The sequence below is a fragment of the Gasterosteus aculeatus genome, chromosome 15, assembly GCF_964276395.1.
Source record: "Gasterosteus aculeatus chromosome 15, fGasAcu3.hap1.1, whole genome shotgun sequence".
NCBI lineage: Eukaryota > Metazoa > Chordata > Actinopteri > Perciformes > Gasterosteidae > Gasterosteus > Gasterosteus aculeatus.
The window spans coordinates 320,001-337,693 of record NC_135703.1 but is presented as its reverse complement, the minus strand read 5'-3'; the positions used below and the strand labels follow the sequence as shown (position 1 = coordinate 337,693).

General features: G+C 47.4%; 4 protein-coding genes across 8 annotated transcripts in view; 1 reads left to right on the top strand and 3 right to left on the bottom strand.

Moving 5' to 3' along the window:
- Positions 1–1,454: 1,454 nt before the first annotated feature.
- tbpl2 (TATA box binding protein like 2) lies at positions 1,455–6,765 on the bottom strand. 4 transcript variants are annotated; one of them, XM_040198650.2, is made up of 11 exons: positions 6,364–6,621; positions 5,825–6,021; positions 5,458–5,645; positions 4,398–4,563; positions 4,092–4,302; positions 3,917–4,004; positions 3,753–3,844; positions 3,410–3,577; positions 3,161–3,200; positions 2,072–2,167; positions 1,455–1,586 (listed from the first exon to the last, which is right to left on the bottom strand). In XM_040198650.2, exons 3-10 carry the CDS (start codon positions 5,503–5,505, stop codon positions 2,111–2,113), a joined length of 870 nt encoding a protein of 289 aa, XP_040054584.1. In that variant the 5' UTR covers positions 5,506–5,645; positions 5,825–6,021; positions 6,364–6,621; the 3' UTR covers positions 1,455–1,586; positions 2,072–2,110. The 4 variants fall into 4 exon arrangements, with proteins under 4 accessions (XP_040054584.1, XP_040054581.1, XP_040054583.1 ...); XM_040198647.2 differs by lacking the exon at positions 1,455–1,586 and having other exon boundaries at positions 2,051–2,167; positions 3,106–3,200; positions 6,364–6,765; XM_040198649.2 differs by lacking the exon at positions 1,455–1,586 and having other exon boundaries at positions 2,051–2,167.
- jmjd7 (jumonji domain containing 7) lies at positions 6,650–9,806 on the top strand. 2 transcript variants are annotated; one of them, XM_040198652.2, is made up of 9 exons: positions 6,650–6,831; positions 7,712–7,865; positions 7,935–8,073; positions 8,172–8,283; positions 8,875–8,931; positions 9,011–9,106; positions 9,177–9,253; positions 9,336–9,495; positions 9,650–9,806. In XM_040198652.2, exons 1-9 carry the CDS (start codon positions 6,783–6,785, stop codon positions 9,736–9,738), a joined length of 933 nt encoding a protein of 310 aa, XP_040054586.1. In that variant the 5' UTR covers positions 6,650–6,782; the 3' UTR covers positions 9,739–9,806. The 2 variants fall into 2 exon arrangements, with proteins under 2 accessions (XP_040054586.1, XP_040054587.1); XM_040198653.2 differs by having other exon boundaries at positions 6,691–6,831; positions 7,712–7,844.
- Positions 9,807–9,819: 13 nt separating this feature from the next.
- On the bottom strand, positions 9,820–14,239 carry fbxo34 (F-box protein 34). The gene is made up of 3 exons (XM_040198646.2): positions 14,036–14,239; positions 13,272–13,418; positions 9,820–12,012 (listed from the first exon to the last, which is right to left on the bottom strand). The coding sequence occupies exon 3, from the start codon at positions 12,003–12,005 to the stop codon at positions 10,449–10,451; it is 1,557 nt and encodes a 518-aa protein (XP_040054580.2). The 5' UTR covers positions 12,006–12,012; positions 13,272–13,418; positions 14,036–14,239; the 3' UTR covers positions 9,820–10,448.
- Positions 14,240–16,088: 1,849 nt separating this feature from the next.
- Positions 16,089–17,693, bottom strand: part of lgals3b (lectin, galactoside binding soluble 3b) — a 5,270-nt gene continuing 3,665 nt past the window's right edge. Inside the window, exons 4-7 of the mRNA XM_078089156.1 lie at positions 17,383–17,693; positions 17,016–17,104; positions 16,759–16,930; positions 16,089–16,576 (exon numbers count right to left, since the gene is read on the bottom strand). The exon at positions 17,383–17,693 is cut by the window's right edge and continues 30 nt beyond it. Coding sequence (XP_077945282.1) covers positions 16,418–16,576; positions 16,759–16,930; positions 17,016–17,104; positions 17,383–17,693 — 731 coding nt within the window. The 3' untranslated portion in view covers positions 16,089–16,417. The remainder of the gene's footprint in view (positions 16,577–16,758; positions 16,931–17,015; positions 17,105–17,382) is intronic.

Below are 17,693 nucleotides of genomic sequence, written 5' to 3'. Positions count from 1 at the left end.
AGTGACGTAATCGTTGTGGGCGGAGTCAGTGAAACGCTGCAACTTCAGTAACACCAGTGTCTCTCAAACTGAGGGGCGCGACCCTCTATTCCATTCAATTCATTTTATTTTGTACACATGACACATTGCACAGAGCATCTAGTGTGTCTGTGATACCGGAGGTGCGTCGCATCGCAATTATTTCATTTCAAGAACTTTATTGCGAACTTCCCATCTTACAAAAGTACAGATTAAACGGACTGCTGTTGCCTCTCTAAACAAAATACAGACTCAAGCTGAACATTGAACATGAATTGAGGCGCTGCATCAAGTCTACATTACATAACATGCCAGTTATCTGACGCTTTTATCCAAAGCGAGTCCATAAGTGCATCAACCACAAGGACACAAACTCAGAAGAACAAGAAAGTGTGATTTCCTCAAACAAGCCGATGTCCAACTTGCTGTAGATAAGAACCATTATAAGTCCAATGTAAGTGCTGCAGTTAGTTAGTGTGTTAGTGGAGGTAGAGTGTGAAGAGGTGTGTCTTTAGTCTGAAGATGTGAAGGCTCTCTGTGGTCCTGATGTCTCCTTCCACCATTTAGGAGCAGGACAGCAAAGAGTGGAGATCTAGTCGAGTGTTTTGCTCTCAGTGAGGAGGAACAAGCAGTTTATCACATGCAGAGCGGAGAGTGCGGGTCGGGATGTCGGGTTGGACCAGGTCCTGGATGTAAGCTGGACCCCATCCATTCACAGCCTGGTACGTGAGCACCAGAGTTTAGAACTGGATGAGCCACCGGTACCAGTGAAGAGAGCGGAGGAGTGGAGGAGTGAGGGAGAACTTAGGAAGGTTAAAGACCAGTGGAGCTGCTGCATTGTGGATGAGCTGCAGAGGCTGAATGGTGGTAGCAGGAGACCTGCAGGAGACAGTTACAGTAGTCCAGGAGGGAGACGATAAGAGCCTGAATCAGTACCTTTTGAGTGAGAAGAGGACGTGTTCTCCTCATGTTGTAGAGCGAGTATCTACAGGATGGTGTTGTCAGTGATGTTGGAGTCAGGGAGAGTCGGCTGTCGACGTCACGCCGAGGTTCCTGCTGTCAAAGTGGACGTTAAGACGGAGTCTCAAAGTTAACAGTCAGGTCCTGTGAAGGAGAATCTTTTCCTGGAAAGAGAAGTAGTTCAGTCTGTCGGGGTTGATTTTCAGATGGTGGGCGGATCCACTGAGAGACGTCCGTCAGACTCTAACTGAGAACTTCTGATGGAAGGAACTGTCCAAGGAGCTCAGACAGAATCGTGGCACAGCACAGATCTGCCCAAGGTAACAAAAGAATTTCTGCAGCACTCAAGGTTCCTCAGAACAGTGGCCTCCATGACCCTTTAATGGAAGAAGAACTCTTCCTAGACCTGAGACGTCCAGTCAAACTGAGCAATCGTGGGAGAAGAGCCTTGGTGAGGTGGAGCGGTGAAGAAGAACCCAAAGATCACTGTGGCTGAGCTCCAGAGACGCAGTAGGGAGACGGGAGAAGGTTCCACAATGTCAACGAGTGGCTTCAGAACATCTCTGAGAGACCTGACAATGGCGGCTCACCAACGTTCATCATCCAACCTGACGGAGCAGCAGAGGAGGAAGGCTCATGGCTGCAGCAGCTCAAAGGAGCTTCTACTCAAGACTGAGCAAAGGCTCGGAATACTTATGACCATGTGATGTTTCAGGTTCTCTTTTTTAATACATTTGTTTTTTTTCTGTGGAGTAAATTAATGAGAAATAAAATGAACTTTTGACGAAAAGAGTGAACATTTTAAAGGGGTCTGAATACTGTACCCACTGTATTTAGAATAAGTAAATAAAAAGTTCTGAGATAGCTACAATGGAAATAACATTTTAAAAAGAGTTAAGTTCTTCATTATTTGAAATCTAAATGATTTAAATCAGATATTTCTGACTTCATGCTGTATATTCATGGGTTTAATCAGCTTAAATTGGATTTAAAAATACATAATCAACATTTTTTAACACATTTATTTTCTTTCTGGAGAGCGCAACGTTCAACAGAAACTCACTAACAAACATAAAATAGATGATTTATTTACAGATAAACAGGAAGTGATGTCACTGTTTCCTGAAGCCTCTCAGGATCGGGTAAATGTTTTCAAACGCCTCGTAGATCTCCTCTCGCTCTTTGGCTCCTGGAATCAAACACACAGCTCTGCAGTTATCACACCTTCAACGAACCAGCGAGCCACACATCATTAACCTGAACACGCACATGTTGTCTTATGATTACATCCACTGATTGTTGTGACACAACACATTAGTTTCTATGGCAACAACATGAGTCTGAGGTTTAAAGGTGATTAAAGTGAGCGCTCCTCTGAACCACGTTACAGTGCCGGTACCCTCTAAACCAGGGGTCTCAAACTCAAATCAGCTGCGGGCCAGATGCAGCCCACTTCAACCGAACGCGGGCCAGACTAGCGTCCGAACGGCATGGTCGACAATAACACAACTTAACACTCACTTTCAAAAGCAGTCATTGAACCCCACCCTGGGGGATCGGTCCGAATGAGACTACAACACTAGTCCTCCTTTAACTCAGCGGGGGAGACCTAAGGTCATGTGACCGTGGAATTCCTTTATAGCCAAACGTGAAGTTACGTGAATCGAAGCTGCGTAGTGATGGACGGAGACGCTCGTCGGTGACGTCAGATGCTTCATGTGTTGTTAGTGTGAGTCGTAAAGGAAAACTTTATTAAACGAGCGATGCTGACGGTTAGTCACATGATCACCTGCGCGAAAGAGGGCAGGAAACTGAATTTCACCCTCCTGCTCTCTGCACCTCGGCCGACACACACGACCCGCCCCCCATGTCAGTCACATGCATGCCACGTTCACTGGACAAGCACACAGTAGGAAACCAGAACATCATAACATGTCCCACACAGCAGCTGACAGTGGGGTTACAGTATAAAACTTGCGGGCCGCACTAACATTACACTTTCATATTAAGGATGGGGCCACAAAATATCGTCCCGAGGGCCGCAATTGGCCCGCGGGCCGCGAGTTTGAGACCCCTGCTCTAAACCTTCCTGTCAGGGCCCCCCATTCTAAGACCTCCACACGTTACCAGTCAGAACCACTTTCCCCGACACGAAGATGAGCAGGACGATTCGGGGCTTCACCATTCGATAGATGAGGCCTGGAAACAGCTCCGGTTCATAGCTGCAGACACGAGAACCTTTTCATCAGTCACAATAACCTGATTGTTCAAGGAAACAGCTACAAAGATCTAGAAGCGGCTTCCAGGCTGACAAACACTACAAGTTGACATCTTGTTACCTGAGCTGGTTTATTCTGGTTTGACAGAGCCGTTTCGCCCTGCGTACAGTATTTTTTTGGAATGTAGACTAAGTCCCTGTCCTGGTCTTTACCTGCTGAACTGCCGGTGGGTCAGAACCAGTCCCTCCAGCCTGATGGGGAAGCACACGTCACAGCTGGCTACCATGTTCTGGATCTTAAAGTCCATGAAGCGGGCGGGGAACCCGAGTTTCTGAACCACTCGAGCGTACTTCCTGGCCGCCAGTCGAGACTGATCCTCACTGCGTGGTCGACGGGCCGACCGGTGATCAGACAGACAGGTACAGACACACAGGTAAGCAGGTGATCAGGTGGGCAGACAGACAGGTACAGACACACAGGTAAGCAGGTGATCAGGTGGGCAGACAGACAGGTACAGACACACAGGTAAGCAGGTGATCAGGTGGGCAGACAGACCTCTTGGCTCCTGTACAGACCATCTTCCCGGAGCTGAAGATCAGTGTGGTGGTTCGTGGTTCTCTGATCCTCATTATGACAGCTGCAAAACGCTGGAACACAACAACAATCACTCCACGTTTACTGCGTGCTAAGCTAAGGCTAACCATTACACCCCACAGTACCTTCGGGTTGTACTCTGCGTTTCTGGCCTGGAGGGCGATGAACTTAAGATCCAAAGGACAGCCGAGGTTCACTGTGGAGACGATGTTCCTGTGGGACACACAAGTACTATTACTACGGATGAAGTACTAATACTACAGATGAGGTGCTAGTACTTCAGATGAAGCAGTAGCTTACTGTAGCTGGGGGATGATTCCTGACTTCTCGGTCACAGGGGTCATAGGGGTCATGGGGGTCATTGGGGTCATGGGGTAGAAGGGGGAGACGCCGGTCCCCGGTCCGGACATGGACGGCCCCTGTTCGGACTCTGCTGTGGCATCTTGGGAGTTGTAGTCTCCACTGATGCCGCTGTCCTGAGACACGTCCAGAGGGACGATCTGACTGTCAGCTGGAACCAAAGCACAGAGGTCATCATGTGACCTCCAAGAGGCCACGCCCCTCATCCAGTCACGAGGACATGGACGTCTTCGGTTGACGTCGTACCTGTGTTGTCGTGGCGACTCTGCTCATCCCGTGAACTGAGTTCATCAGGTAGGAAGCTGAGGTCGAGCTCCTCAGCCACCTGCACGCCCCTTGAGGGGGCGGGACCCTTCCCCGGGGGGGGCGGGCTCTGAAGGTCCAGCTCCTCCCCCAGAAGAAAGTCAGATTCCTGCAATAAAAAGTCAAGTAAAACAATCATGCTTTTATTGAGAAGTTGTTTCATATTGTTTTGTATTATTTTGTTAGTTTTACCTTCTGACAGGTGAATCTTTCGTAAACAATTTTAAGAGACTGTCAGCTGACGGAAGTTTAGTCTTTATCACACGGTGTAAAAAGAAGCAGAGTTGACACACACACGGAGTGTGGGGGGCTGGTCTCCCACGTCACAGATGCTCGTTTACACTTGATTCTTTACAATATATATAAGAAGTACATGTTTCTTTCATGTGTGGTGAGCTGCTTGCTTACATGCTTGAATGTTTCTATTCATTTCATGGTTCCACCTACAGCCTCATTGTCACTGTATCATAGATATTAAATACTATATTAATCACTATCGATGTAGACACACAGAAGAGGTTCAACTTCATTTCTAGTGATGTTTGTGCATTTACCTGTACGAGGACCACACTGATTATCAGCCTCTTGATGTTTGAGACAAACGGTAGGTGTGTGTGTGGAATGTGTCCCTTTCCATTAAAACATGAACGGATTCATTATTGTTACTTTATCAAACCATCTCTGTACTTTGTGTTTAACGTGAATAAATATTAGATATACACATCTCAGTGTAATCCAGTAAAGTTCAGCTGCTCCTCTTCATCTTCATCAGAAACATTACAGACTGGACAGCAGTTCTGATCTCACTCATTCACATATTTGGGCTCATTCTTTAATGAGATTTATATATATGTATATGTATTTTTGTGACCAGGCGACTTCAGTGAGTCCCTGAGGGGTCAGGGGTCAGGAGGGATATTGGGATTGGGCCTAACTCTCAGCTCATCACATGTTCCCTGATGATCTAAGCAAAGCTTTCTCATATGAGACCACATCTACTTACATTTGCAATGGAGTCATCGAAGTAACGTTCCAGTGCCGACTCGTCCATGAGAAAAGCACCATCGGACTGTATTTTGGAGACAGGACCTGATCCGGAACCTTCTGGGTCCACACTGAGAGCTGCACAGGTGCCTCCAATCCTGAGCTCATCAACAGACTGAGAAGGTCCTCCAAGACACAGCGTGTGAACTGAACCAGACGACAACACGCAGGTACAACAGTGAACTACAAACCATTACATGATGAAAATAAATAAACACAAGAAATGACAACGGTTGTTATCTCCTTCATATCCCGTTGCTTAGTTCAGATCTAATTTTAAATTCTTTGTTTATTTCATCCTCCCACCTGCAGGGGGACCTGCTCACCTCAACCGCTCCGGGGACCCAGTCCTGCGCATGCGCAGCGGGTGTAAACAGAGCAGCATGGCGCCGTGGTCTCCCGACGGAGTTCATTGGTGATCGATGATCGTTCGATCAATATCAGACGGCGAGAACGGACTTGCGTTCCCGCGAGACCAGACCGGGGAGTCCGGGAGAACGGAGACCGGTCACAGCTGGAACAGCTGCCACAGAATAATTAGGCACAATGTCTCAAAGGATCAGATCACAGTTGTTATACAGTCAAACATCTTTCTAAGAAGATGAAGAGGAGCAGCTGTAGTTCTTTACTGGATCACACTGACAGGTGTTTCATTTGTATTCATATTAGATGGAAGAAACACATAAAACGTTACTGACGTGAACAATTAATTCAGGGCTGTTGTATTACATCACACTGCATAAGCTTTATACAGGTTTCATAAAGTAAGAGGAGGTTGGATACAGTAACAACAATGAAACAGTATTTTACTGGATAGTAACACACACACACACACACACACACACACACACACACACACACCTACCGTTTGTCTTCTTGTTACTCAAACATTTAAGAGGCTGATAATCTGTGTGGTGGTAGTGATCAATGAGGCTACCTATATATATATATGTGTGTAATATATATATGAGCATAGAACATAGAGAATATATATATATATATATTATATATGAGCAGCAGAGAACATAGCATATATTATATATAGCATATATATATATATATATATATATATATATATATATATATATATATATATATATATATATATATATATAGCATAAATATATAGTCGCAGCCGAAGTGACGTATGCGGTCGATGGATGCAGCCTAGCGACCTTGAGCCACAGCTAATAACCCAAATAACATGAAGGAGAAAGATCACATCGCGGATGTTTCCTCCCTGACAAACTTCCGGTTGTTTATGTGTGATGACGTAGAAACAAGATGGAGTCTTTGAAGAAGCGTGTGGCCGAGTTTTCACAAGAGGCTCATGGTGAGACTACAGATAATACTACAGCTAGCACTACTGCTAGTGCTACTGCTAGGTCTACAACTAGCACTACAGCTAGCACTACTGCTAGGTCTACAGCTAGCACTACTGCTAGTGCTACTGCTAGGTCTACAACTAGCACTACAGCTAGCACTACTGCTAGGTCTACAGCTAGCACTACTGCTAGTGCTACTGCTAGGTCTACAACTAGCACTACAGCTAGCACTACTGCTAGGTCTACAACTAGCACTACTGCTAGCGCTACGGCTAGGTATACTGCTAGTGCTACTGCTAGCGCTACGGCTAGCACTACAGCTAGGTATACTGCTAGTGCTACTGCTAGCACTACAGCTAGCTATACTACTAGTACTGCGAGTATTAATGCTAGTACTACATTAACCTATACTGGTGATAGTGTGCAACACAGATCTGAGTGAATTATAAATTATCATCAAGGTTTTATACTAATAATGCTATTATTTAATAAAAAATGAACAGAATTATAACCCTGATTTTATTTTATTTTTTCTTGTTTAAGTCAAATTCCTTGTAAGTCTGACATATTATGGCAATAAATGTTTCCTGATTCCTAATACCCACACTTCTACTACATCTACTACTAATTCTAATACTACCGCTACTACAGGTATTACTACGGACTGGCACGAGTAGTACCACTACAGTACTGCTACTACTCACACTGTTAATAAAAGTACAACATGCACAGATACTATGGATACTTCAGGTACTACTAATGGCTGCCAGTACTGGTGGGTAGTGACTAGTACAGGTACTATTTATACTGCAGATACTGCTCCTGACAGGTAGTACTAGCGAGTAGTAGTAACATTATCAGGGTGTCTATTTATTGATTACCTTTCAGATCTGTATCTGAACCAATCGGTGCCTTTCCTGGAGGGGTCACCTGATCCGCTGCAGTTCTACCGCGACTGGATTGGTCCAAACAAGCCCTGCATCATCCGCAACGCCTGCAGCCATTGGCCGGCTCTGACCAGGTGGACGCCGGAGTACCTGCGGTGAGGACGCCGCTCTTCTTCTTTGTGGTGTTGGAACGCGGCCTCACGTCGGCTTCCTGTTGTCCACAGGGAGAAGGTGGGGTCAAAGGTCATTACCGTGGCGGTGACGCCCGACGGCTATGCCGACGCGGTTAACGGGGACCGCTTCGTGACCCCCGAGGAGAGACGCATGAGCTTCTCCTCCGTGCTCGACGTCATTGAGGGGAAGGTGAGAGGCTCCGCCCCCTGGAAGTCATTGATCCGCTGATCGTCAGATTATCAGTTATCATAGATGTCAGTCTGAATAATGACGTCTTCTGGTTGCAGGAGCACGTGGGCGTGTTCTACGTTCAGAAGCAGTCCTCCAATCTTCTGGATGAGCTCCCGGAGCTCACAGACGACCTCGAGTCGCACGTTCCCTGGATGAGCGACGCGCTGGGTGAGTTCACACCGCGTGTTACAGAAAGACAAACCGTTCAAAAACGTTTTATTAAGATTAAAGTGATGACCTCAACCGTATTTATATGTATTTAACATTAAAGCTTCAGTTTGTCCTTTTTATGGGATGTAGAATGTTCCGATGTCACACTGTAGCACGCGACTACAACCCCCCACCCCCCGTTTGGAGACGACCAAACAGGTTGTTCCTGTGATAGTTGACAACGGTTTCCATGGAGATAAGCCCCTCCCCATCTCCGACGTGACTGAAGCAAATGACCCCAAAGGGTCTTTGTGTTTGTCTTCACAAACTCTTCACCTCCTCCTGAAACAGCAGAAGACTCCATCATCGTCCTCAGCAGTAGTCCAATCTGTTCCTAGGTCGTTCCTGCAGGAGGGAACGTGGACCTGGGGGTGGCCGAGGGTCAACGGGGTCATGAACTCGTTAGTCGGATGGAGCTGACAGTAGAATCCAAGATGGAACTACAGCAGCCATGTGCACGTTCTTCACTACTCCCTTTCCATTATGTTGATGTAATAATATTCAATGGCATCAGATCACGTTCAGTCTCTATTATTTTTTTTCCACCAGGAAAGTTACCAGACGCCGTAAACTTTTGGCTCGGAGAGGCGAGCGCTGTGACTTCCAGTAAGACCTGAACGCCACACCCGTTGTATAGTGTGTAACACGTGTTAGTACACACGTGTGTGTGTGTGTGTGTTTTTAGTGCACAAAGATCACTATGAGAATCTGTACTGCGTGATCTCTGGGGAGAAGAACTTCATCCTGCTGCCGCCCACTGACCGACCTTTCATTCCTTACGGTAACCATAGCGCCCACGCCTGCCATCCTTTAGAGCAGCCATGCAGTAACCATGACAACCCGTCCGTCAGGTGTGTACCAGCCGGCCGTTTACCGGCAGCGGGATGACGGTGAGTTTGAGGTCGTCAACCAAAGCGACTCTGAGAAGGTGCGTTCAGGCGACTGCCAGTTAATCTCAGCGCTCTATTCTATTTAATACCCTGCTGAACTAACCCCTCCACCCCGCCCAGGTACCGTGGATCCCTCTGGACCCTCTGGATCCAGATTTGGACCGGTACCCCGAGTACCGGAGAGCTCGCCCACTCCGCTGCAGCGTGAAGGCCGGAGAGATGTTGTACCTCCCGTCGCTGTGGTTCCACCACGTGCAGCAGTCACATGGCTGCATAGCAGGTACAAACACTGGGGAGCCTGAACGCACCACACATACAAACACTGGGGAGCCTGAACACACCACAGGTATAATAACAATATAGAGGCAAATAAAGGAACCAGTTGCTCAGTTTAAAGACAACAATCAGTACTGACGTTGTTTCCTCTGCTGCAGTTAACTTCTGGTACGACATGGAGTACGACATCAAGTACAACTACTTCCAGCTGCTGGAGGCGCTGTCTGAGGTCACACGGCCGCCGTGACCTCACAGCATGACATCATCGTGCGTGTGGACATGAGACAGAAATAAAGGTTCCTCCAGCGTGTGAAACGAGTCGAGTCTCTTTGAACCTGAACAAGATGAGAAAGCTCTTTATTAAACAGGAAGTGCAGCCTGAAAACCACCAACTCTAAAAACAAAACCTTTTTATATATATATATATAATCTGTAATATTGCAGCGTCTCCGGACACAAGGCCACGTTTTCCTTTTTCCCTTCAAACAATAAGATGATTATCGATCAGCTGATTGAAGCTCATGTTTCCTTTAGACTTTATGATTTATGTACAAGTGTAAACACAAACAAGGTGCAGATTAAATCCCTCTGAGGCTCCGCCTCCTCAAAGGCAGCAGTTGATCTGTTAAGAACAGCTGATTGATCATTCTGTAGTGACCTGACTCTTCATCGTGATGAAGATGAAGAGAGGGGTCTGAACAGTCAGCATCAACGATCATAATCAATCCATTACAGTTTAGTTCAAATCAAGATATGAAATATAGGTTTACATCATCTGAGCAGCAGTGAGGAGGATGACAGAGAGGAAGAAAGTGAAGAAGAGGAGCTGGGGGAGGTCCTGTCTGAGACTCCTCCTCCTGCTCCGATCGTGTGACGGAGCCATGAGGAGACGGAGGAGCTGCAGGTAAGGACTTTTTTAATGTTGCATGATGGGAACTGTAGTTCTCACACACACAGTCAGTGGTTGCTCGTCCTGTAAATCGGCACGTTCATGCTGTGGAACGCCGGCACCCAGCGGTTGTCATGGAGACCAACGTTACAGCCGGGCGTGTCCCTGTGCGCGCCGTGGCAACACATCCAGTAGCCGGGCCCGTAGGGCAGCGCCTGGCAGAACGGCTTGTGGTGCCAGCGGCACGGCGACACGTCGCCACGCCCGTACCGCCTCTTGCACTGCTTGCAGGGGTCGTCGCGGTACCGGGGGTCAGACACCCACAGCGAGTCGGCGGGTCGCACGCCATAGTTGTTGATGACAAAGCAGAAGTACCGGCAGCTGCACTTCAGCGCGGCGAGGCTCCGCGTGGGCAGCAGCCGCAGCACAGCCAGCAGGAGGTGGGGCGGCAGCGCGGCGAGGAACGGCCGCGGCTCCAGCAGCTGTTGCAGGCGGCGCCGTGTTGTCAGGAAGTCCTGTGACGCACGCCGATTCGGAGGCACATTAGCGGCGTCCTCCTCGTCCAGGGGCTGATCCGCCCTCCTCCTCTTCTCAGATTGGCCGCTGGAGTCCAAACCGGGAGGATGTGGGTGGTGCTCCGTGCTGTAGGTAATTCCGTAATGAGGGGGGCGGGGCTGTGGGGTGGTAGGTGGAGACAGAAACAACAAGCCTGGCAGAGGCTCTGCCTCCTTGAGCAGAGGGGGCGGGGCTCCTCTCTGCGTCTGCACCCCCTGGGCCTTAACCGAGGGGGGCGTGGACGGAGCTGGTTCTGGGTAGCCGGTTGGCACTCTGCCCAAACTCTGAGCCACTGGCGATGACGTCGTTGATGAAGGCTGGCAGGGGGCGGGGCTCTGATCTCCAGCGGCGGGCAGCGCACGTCCCACCGCCCTCAGGCTGTTGCTCCTCGACAGATCTCCCTCCGACCGTCTCTTCAGAGACTCGGACTCAAGCTTGGCCACCATGTCAGACACCCTGACGCTCTCTGGCTCCTCCTCCCTGACCTCCGGGGGCGGAGCTCTGGACAGTGTGAGGGTGGTGGAGCTCCTCTGCAGGGTTAGCAGTGGTTTGGAGTCTAGCTGCTTCTCACTGGCTCTCTGCTCCAGGAACGCCACCATCTCCACCACCGAGACCTTCTGCTCCTCCGTCAGCGCCTCGCTGCCGGATTGCCATGGAGACGGATGCAGTGCATCCTGGACCCGGTTCCTCTGGAGCTTCTGGTTGCTCCCTGACCTGCGGCGCCTCTTGAAGCCGCAGTTCTCCTCCCAGCTTCCCTTCACCTTCCCGGCCCGTAAGAGTCCCGTCACGGGGCCGGGCGAGTCACGCGAGTCCGAGGCATAGATGGCGATCTTCTCTCGCACGTGACCGGGCCTGATGACAGTCCAGATGTCCGGCGGTGCGTCGGCGTCCTCCTCGGTGACCACCACTTTGTTCTTGCCGATGAATCCGAGCTGGAGCCGGCTGCTGCTGATGTTGCCATGGCTACCGCTGCATGTCCTCACAAACAGGCTGCACAGAGACGCCTGAACGCCGGACGCGCCAAGACGCAACTCTGAGCGGGCGAGCTTAGGGTGAGACTTCAGGTGCATGATGGTCCTGAGAGAGACAGACAGACGGGTCAATCAGAATTTTCAGGTTATTTTGACTAAATGAAAACTGGTCTTATTTTTATTTTCTGTAGCAAGCAAACAAGGACTTAATATTTAAGCTGAACAGTTTCTTCTGTTCATAGAGACGAGTAAGTGTCATTGCGAACCCCGTCGCCGGCGACAGGAAGCCTGAGACGCCGCCATTCTGCCGTTTGTGTCTACAACATCTAGAACACTCGTCATGAACCCAAATCATTAAGCTACACCTGCTGGAGAGCTTCAAGTCTGGACTACAAAGACAAACATATGCATTTGAACACGCTCCAAACACAACTCCAACAAGTATTACAGGTATAAAATATCGTATGCAAACAAACTACATCGTGCACATATTGATCAGCGCTAGAAGCGAACAACAGAACATATAAGATAAAGGGACATTTCTCTCAGACAAACCTCCCACAGCTGCAGGGACACCACTAAAGCTGCTGTTCTGCTTTACTAAAGTAAAAGCAGATACGTGACACCTCTGGTGGGCAGTAACAAAGTACAAATACTTCGTTACCTTAAGCAGAAATTTTGGGTATCTATACTTTAGGAGAGTATTTATTTTTCAGACTCCTCCTTACTTCTTCTCCTTACAGTCTGTACTTTCTACTCCTGACATGCTGATTCCACGTAACGTTGGATGAGAATCCTCATGACCGCGGGTTCGCCGTAAATGGTTTTTCTTACTTTATTGAGAGTCTGGCACCACACGGAGACTTGCAAGTAGCGCAGCGTCTTAAATAAAGTGATGTGTGTCTTAATGCGGCTTTAGAAATGAACACATAGGGACTGAAACGGGTCATTTGGTTATCAATGTTTTGATTGATAACCTGCAGTCTTTATAGTCTGCAGTCTGCCGAATCACCGGGAACAACGTGTCCGTCCTCCGACCCGTGTCATTAAGTCGTCACTGTGAAGTGCGTTCTGCTTTTATCCGTTGTTGTACATCACGCGGGTGGACACATTGTCCCTCTGCTGTTGTCACGTGATCTGAAGGCTCCTTCGATCACATTGTAACGGACTGACATGTTCTGTGTTCAGGTTACACGTTAAGAGTTTGTCCTTAATGGACATTTTCTCTCCCTTACATTACTTTTATACATAAGTAAGCTTGAGTTGATACTTCTACAGAAGTCGTTTTAAAGCCGAGTATCTAGACTTCTACTTGAGTAATGAATGTGAAAGAATAACCTGAACTCCCTGTCACACTGGGTTTACCTCCAGGCCGCGTGCTGATTGGCTGACGGTGGGGGGGAGGGGGCGTGGTCCTGTTTTGAGTGACAGCTCCTCTGATCCTTCAGCTTCACATTCTCTCAGATGTTCAACGTCTCTTCCTCCTCCTCAGGATACACACACACTGTCTCTCTGGAACACACACACACACACACACACACACACACACACACACACACACATCAGATCAGACTGTATGATGTATACTACACACACATTATACACAGACAGACACACACATATATATATACACATACATATTATACACACACATGTAGGGCTGTCACATATCAAATTGTTGTTGTGCGATTATTGCACCAACATTTATATGGTAAATATATTACATATCATGACAGACCTATTCATCACACATAGATATTATACACACACACATTACATGGATACACCATACTACATACATATACATATTATACACAAACACATATGCATACATATTATATGTACACACACACACACACACACACACACACACACACACAATACAAACACTATCTAGCATGCTAGTACCAACCGCCGTCTAAAGCCACGATTCACCGGGCTAACTGATTAGCCTTTGAGGCTAACTCCCGCGGAGATGCGGTGAAGGACACGTCACAGTCAGGGTATTTAGAGTAAATGTGAGCGTGTTGTGTTGGCTTGTTTACATGTTAGCTCGTGCTTTCACACGGCGCTAGCTTAGCTCCAGAAGCTAACAGACTGACGGGGAAAAGGCCGAGGGTCAAACTAACCATGAGGAGCCTCTCACTGAAACCCAACAGAACTCCGGTTTCCTCGGCTCGTCCCATTAATTCTGGACCCTCCCGTCCGTCGGTGCCTCCAGTCCGCTGCTGGTGAAACGATGCGTTTAACCGCAAAATCGGTTTTAAGCGGAGCTCTGTTCTGCTCCTCTGAGCTAACAACTAGCTAACGTTACTTACCCACCGACGTCCAGCGGCGGTCGCTGCGTCATGACGTAGAAGCCCACCAAAGATCTTCTATGTTTGACAGGATGCCTTTCCCCCCTTCTTTGGTATAACACAATATCTGAAAAATACTTTTGTTATCATTTGACCAAGTTAATCAATTTCAGTTTCATATTTGCAAATACTTTTTGTTATGTTTCGCAGAAATAAATGGAGCTATTTCAGGAAACATTTATTGGCCAAAATATTTAAACATATTGAGCGATGTATTACTTCAACGTTCCTCTTGTGTTAGCTTTCTGTTACCATCTTTTTTGTGTCTTAAATCCACTGTAAAATCCACAAAAATGTATCTATCATCCAATTTATTTCTCATCTCTTTGTTACCTTGTTAGGCTTCCTTATCCATGAAAATATTGGATTTAATATATTTGGTATGAGCCTCTAGGCCTTTCCTTTGTCAGCTAGAAGTCACCGCCTCTATACTGAATTGACCTCATGTGCTGTCTTTGTTGGTTTTTGTGCAGTTATACGAGATAATAAAGCAAAATCTGAATCCCCTAAAGCTTAAACGATTGGGAGAGCAGCTGGCTGTCAGTGTGTTGGCTGACAATACACTTATGATTTTAGTTTTGGCTCTGATTGATATAACTGGGTTGAAACTGACCCAAACAAAATAAAGGTCATAATTTCAACCAGAGCATTTTATAATTTAGTGAAAAACATTGTTTTATTTTGTTGAAATAGGGATTCCTGACAAAGTCAAAAAAGCCTTGATGCAATAAACAAATGCATGTGGTTCTTTTATGCATCTAAAAACCTAAAAGGCGTCAGTGGCGACCCTAACACAAGAGCAAGGTCACATCCGCTCTGGTGAAACCAAAGAGCTCGTGGTGGACTTCTGCCGGGAAAACACCAGTGAACATCCAGGGAACAGACATTGAGTGGTAAAATCATATAAGTTCTGGGACTTTTTGAGTCAGCCATGTGCGTCCTGTTGACCAGTGGGCCACTTATGACAAACATGTGATATTTACTTGCGGGCCGGACACCTAAAACAAAGTTAGACTGACGGAAGAGATGAAGTGAGTAAAGAAGACGGTGAGCAGTGGTATTAATGTCAGTCAGTGGTCACAGGTCTCAACCACTAGAGTGAATTTAACTGCTGTGACGCTCAGAATATGGTCATACAGGGGAGGGTTACAGGTGGGCACCCCTGTGGATCGTTCGCCCTAGTGCACAGCATTGGTTGAAAAGTACTCGACAGGTGAACAGTCAGTGTGTGATTTGATAAACTGTTCCCCTCACACCTGTTTTCAGCTGCGCTTCAACCACGACTCTCAAGTCAGCAGTGATTGACAGGTGATGACAGGGGGGCGTGCCGGGTTATGTCAGGGAACCTGGTGGGGGGGAGACTCAATTCTATTATTCAATAGCGTACTGAATAAAAAATTCAGTTCATGAACTTGCACTTGTTGAATATTTATTAAATAACTATTTCTAAAAGGATTTTTGAATGGATGGTCATTTTAAAATAATTTAAAAAAATCTCACATACCAATGGAGCACCTTCACGTACCCCACCAGGGGTACACGAACCCCCATTTGAGAACCACTGTTCTAGATCAGCACAGCTGACAGAAAGAGACTGAATAAACTGATTAAGATGGCCGGCAGTATGCTGGGGGGTCCGCCGGACACGTTGCTGGTGATTGTATAATCCTTTATGGACTTAATAAGGTTAACAGCAGTAGAAGTAATAGTGGTAATAGTATAGTAGTAGTATATAATAGAGGTACCGCAGGTCCTTCCTCCAGACACTGGGTTAGTTAGTTAGCAGTAGTCGAACCAATAGTAGGAATGATGAGACATAACTCAATTTTAAGATTAAATTTTGATTTATTTGAGGCAAAAAAAACTCAGTAAAAGTGAATCCAATGACAACGTTCTGGGAATGTTGATGTAACATGAATCACCGATTTATTAAAGATACATTTTGTTGTAGCTGACAATCTAATGACGATCTCGGGTAGACTTTTGGTTCATCACCAGTAGATCTTGGAAAGATCTCAAGCAGATCTCTGTTGGATCTGTAGATCAACCATAGATCTTGAGTGGGTCATCCATAGATCTCCAGCAGATTGACCCTAGATCTCTAGTGGATCTTAAATTGGATGGACCCTAACCCTAACCCTCGGATGAAGTGCCTCAGGCCACAGTCTCCATGCGGACGTCACTCAGGGTGAGGTCGTTGTAGATGCTGAGGCGGTTGATGGAATTCAGGTTGCCGACCCGGTGCTTGTACGACAACACGTGGGAATTGTTGACGGCAACCTTAAACTCTGTGTTGGTGCACATGATCTTCATCTGCAACGACAAGCCACCAACTGATCATCATCAACCTGCTTTCTCACGGACTGGCACTTTTAACACACATTATGCTTCATTCAAGTATTCTCCGGCACTTCAACTACATAGTTAGAAGACAAACAAAAGCTAAGAAGGACTCAGTATTGATTAGTATTTTTGACTTAAATGAGCTTTCTGACCTCAAATGGCTGTCCTGCGGTGAAGGGAAAGCTCCCTGAAAGGTCTCTCTCTTCTTTCCCCCATTTCGTGCTAATGCAGCTGTTCCTCACGATCGTCTTCTTGCCTCCTTCATTGAAGCGAGGGTTGAAGTGGAACGCCAGGTCTTGTGCTGATGACAGATCCACTGTGACCCTGAAACAGAACCAGCTCACTTAACGGAAAATCCGGAGGTGACCGGTCATCCGTCCATGGTTAATAATATAATGTTCATACGGACTTGTCAGCTTTGGGGTTGATGGTTCCAACGATGGTGATGAGGAGTTTGTCATAAACTCCGTTACGCAGAGTGTCGTTGTACGGAACCGACTGTCAATGGGAAACAGCTGTTAGCACCACCCATCAACCATCAACTATTGCCCACGATCAACCATCATCATCTGTCAACCATCCGTACATCAACCATTAACCACCAACCGTTATCCATCCATCAACCACCATCAACCATCCATCCATCAATAATAAAGCATCAACCATCCATCCATTAACCATCATCGACCATCCATTCATTGACAATCCATTTTCATTTCAAATTCCTTGTATGTCCAACATACTTTGACAATACATGTTTCTGATTCTGATCTCACCACAATCTTTTGGGGGGCAGTGGGTCCAGGTCCAAAACCGGGTCCAGGTCCAGGTCCAATTACAGGTCCGGGAGAAGGATTGGTCCAACCTCCAGGTGCAGATGGTTGGGGACTGGGAGAGGGCCAGGCCGGCTGACTGGGTTGGTTGGGCTGTCCAGGCCAACCGGGCTGGCTTGGTTGGGCGGGTTGGGTGGGCTGTCCAGGCCAACCGGGCTGGCTTGGTTGGGCGGGTTGGGTGGGCTGTCCAGGCCAACCGGGCTGGCTTGGTTGGTTCGGCTGTCCCGGCCAGGCCCCTCCTCCTCCAGGCTGAC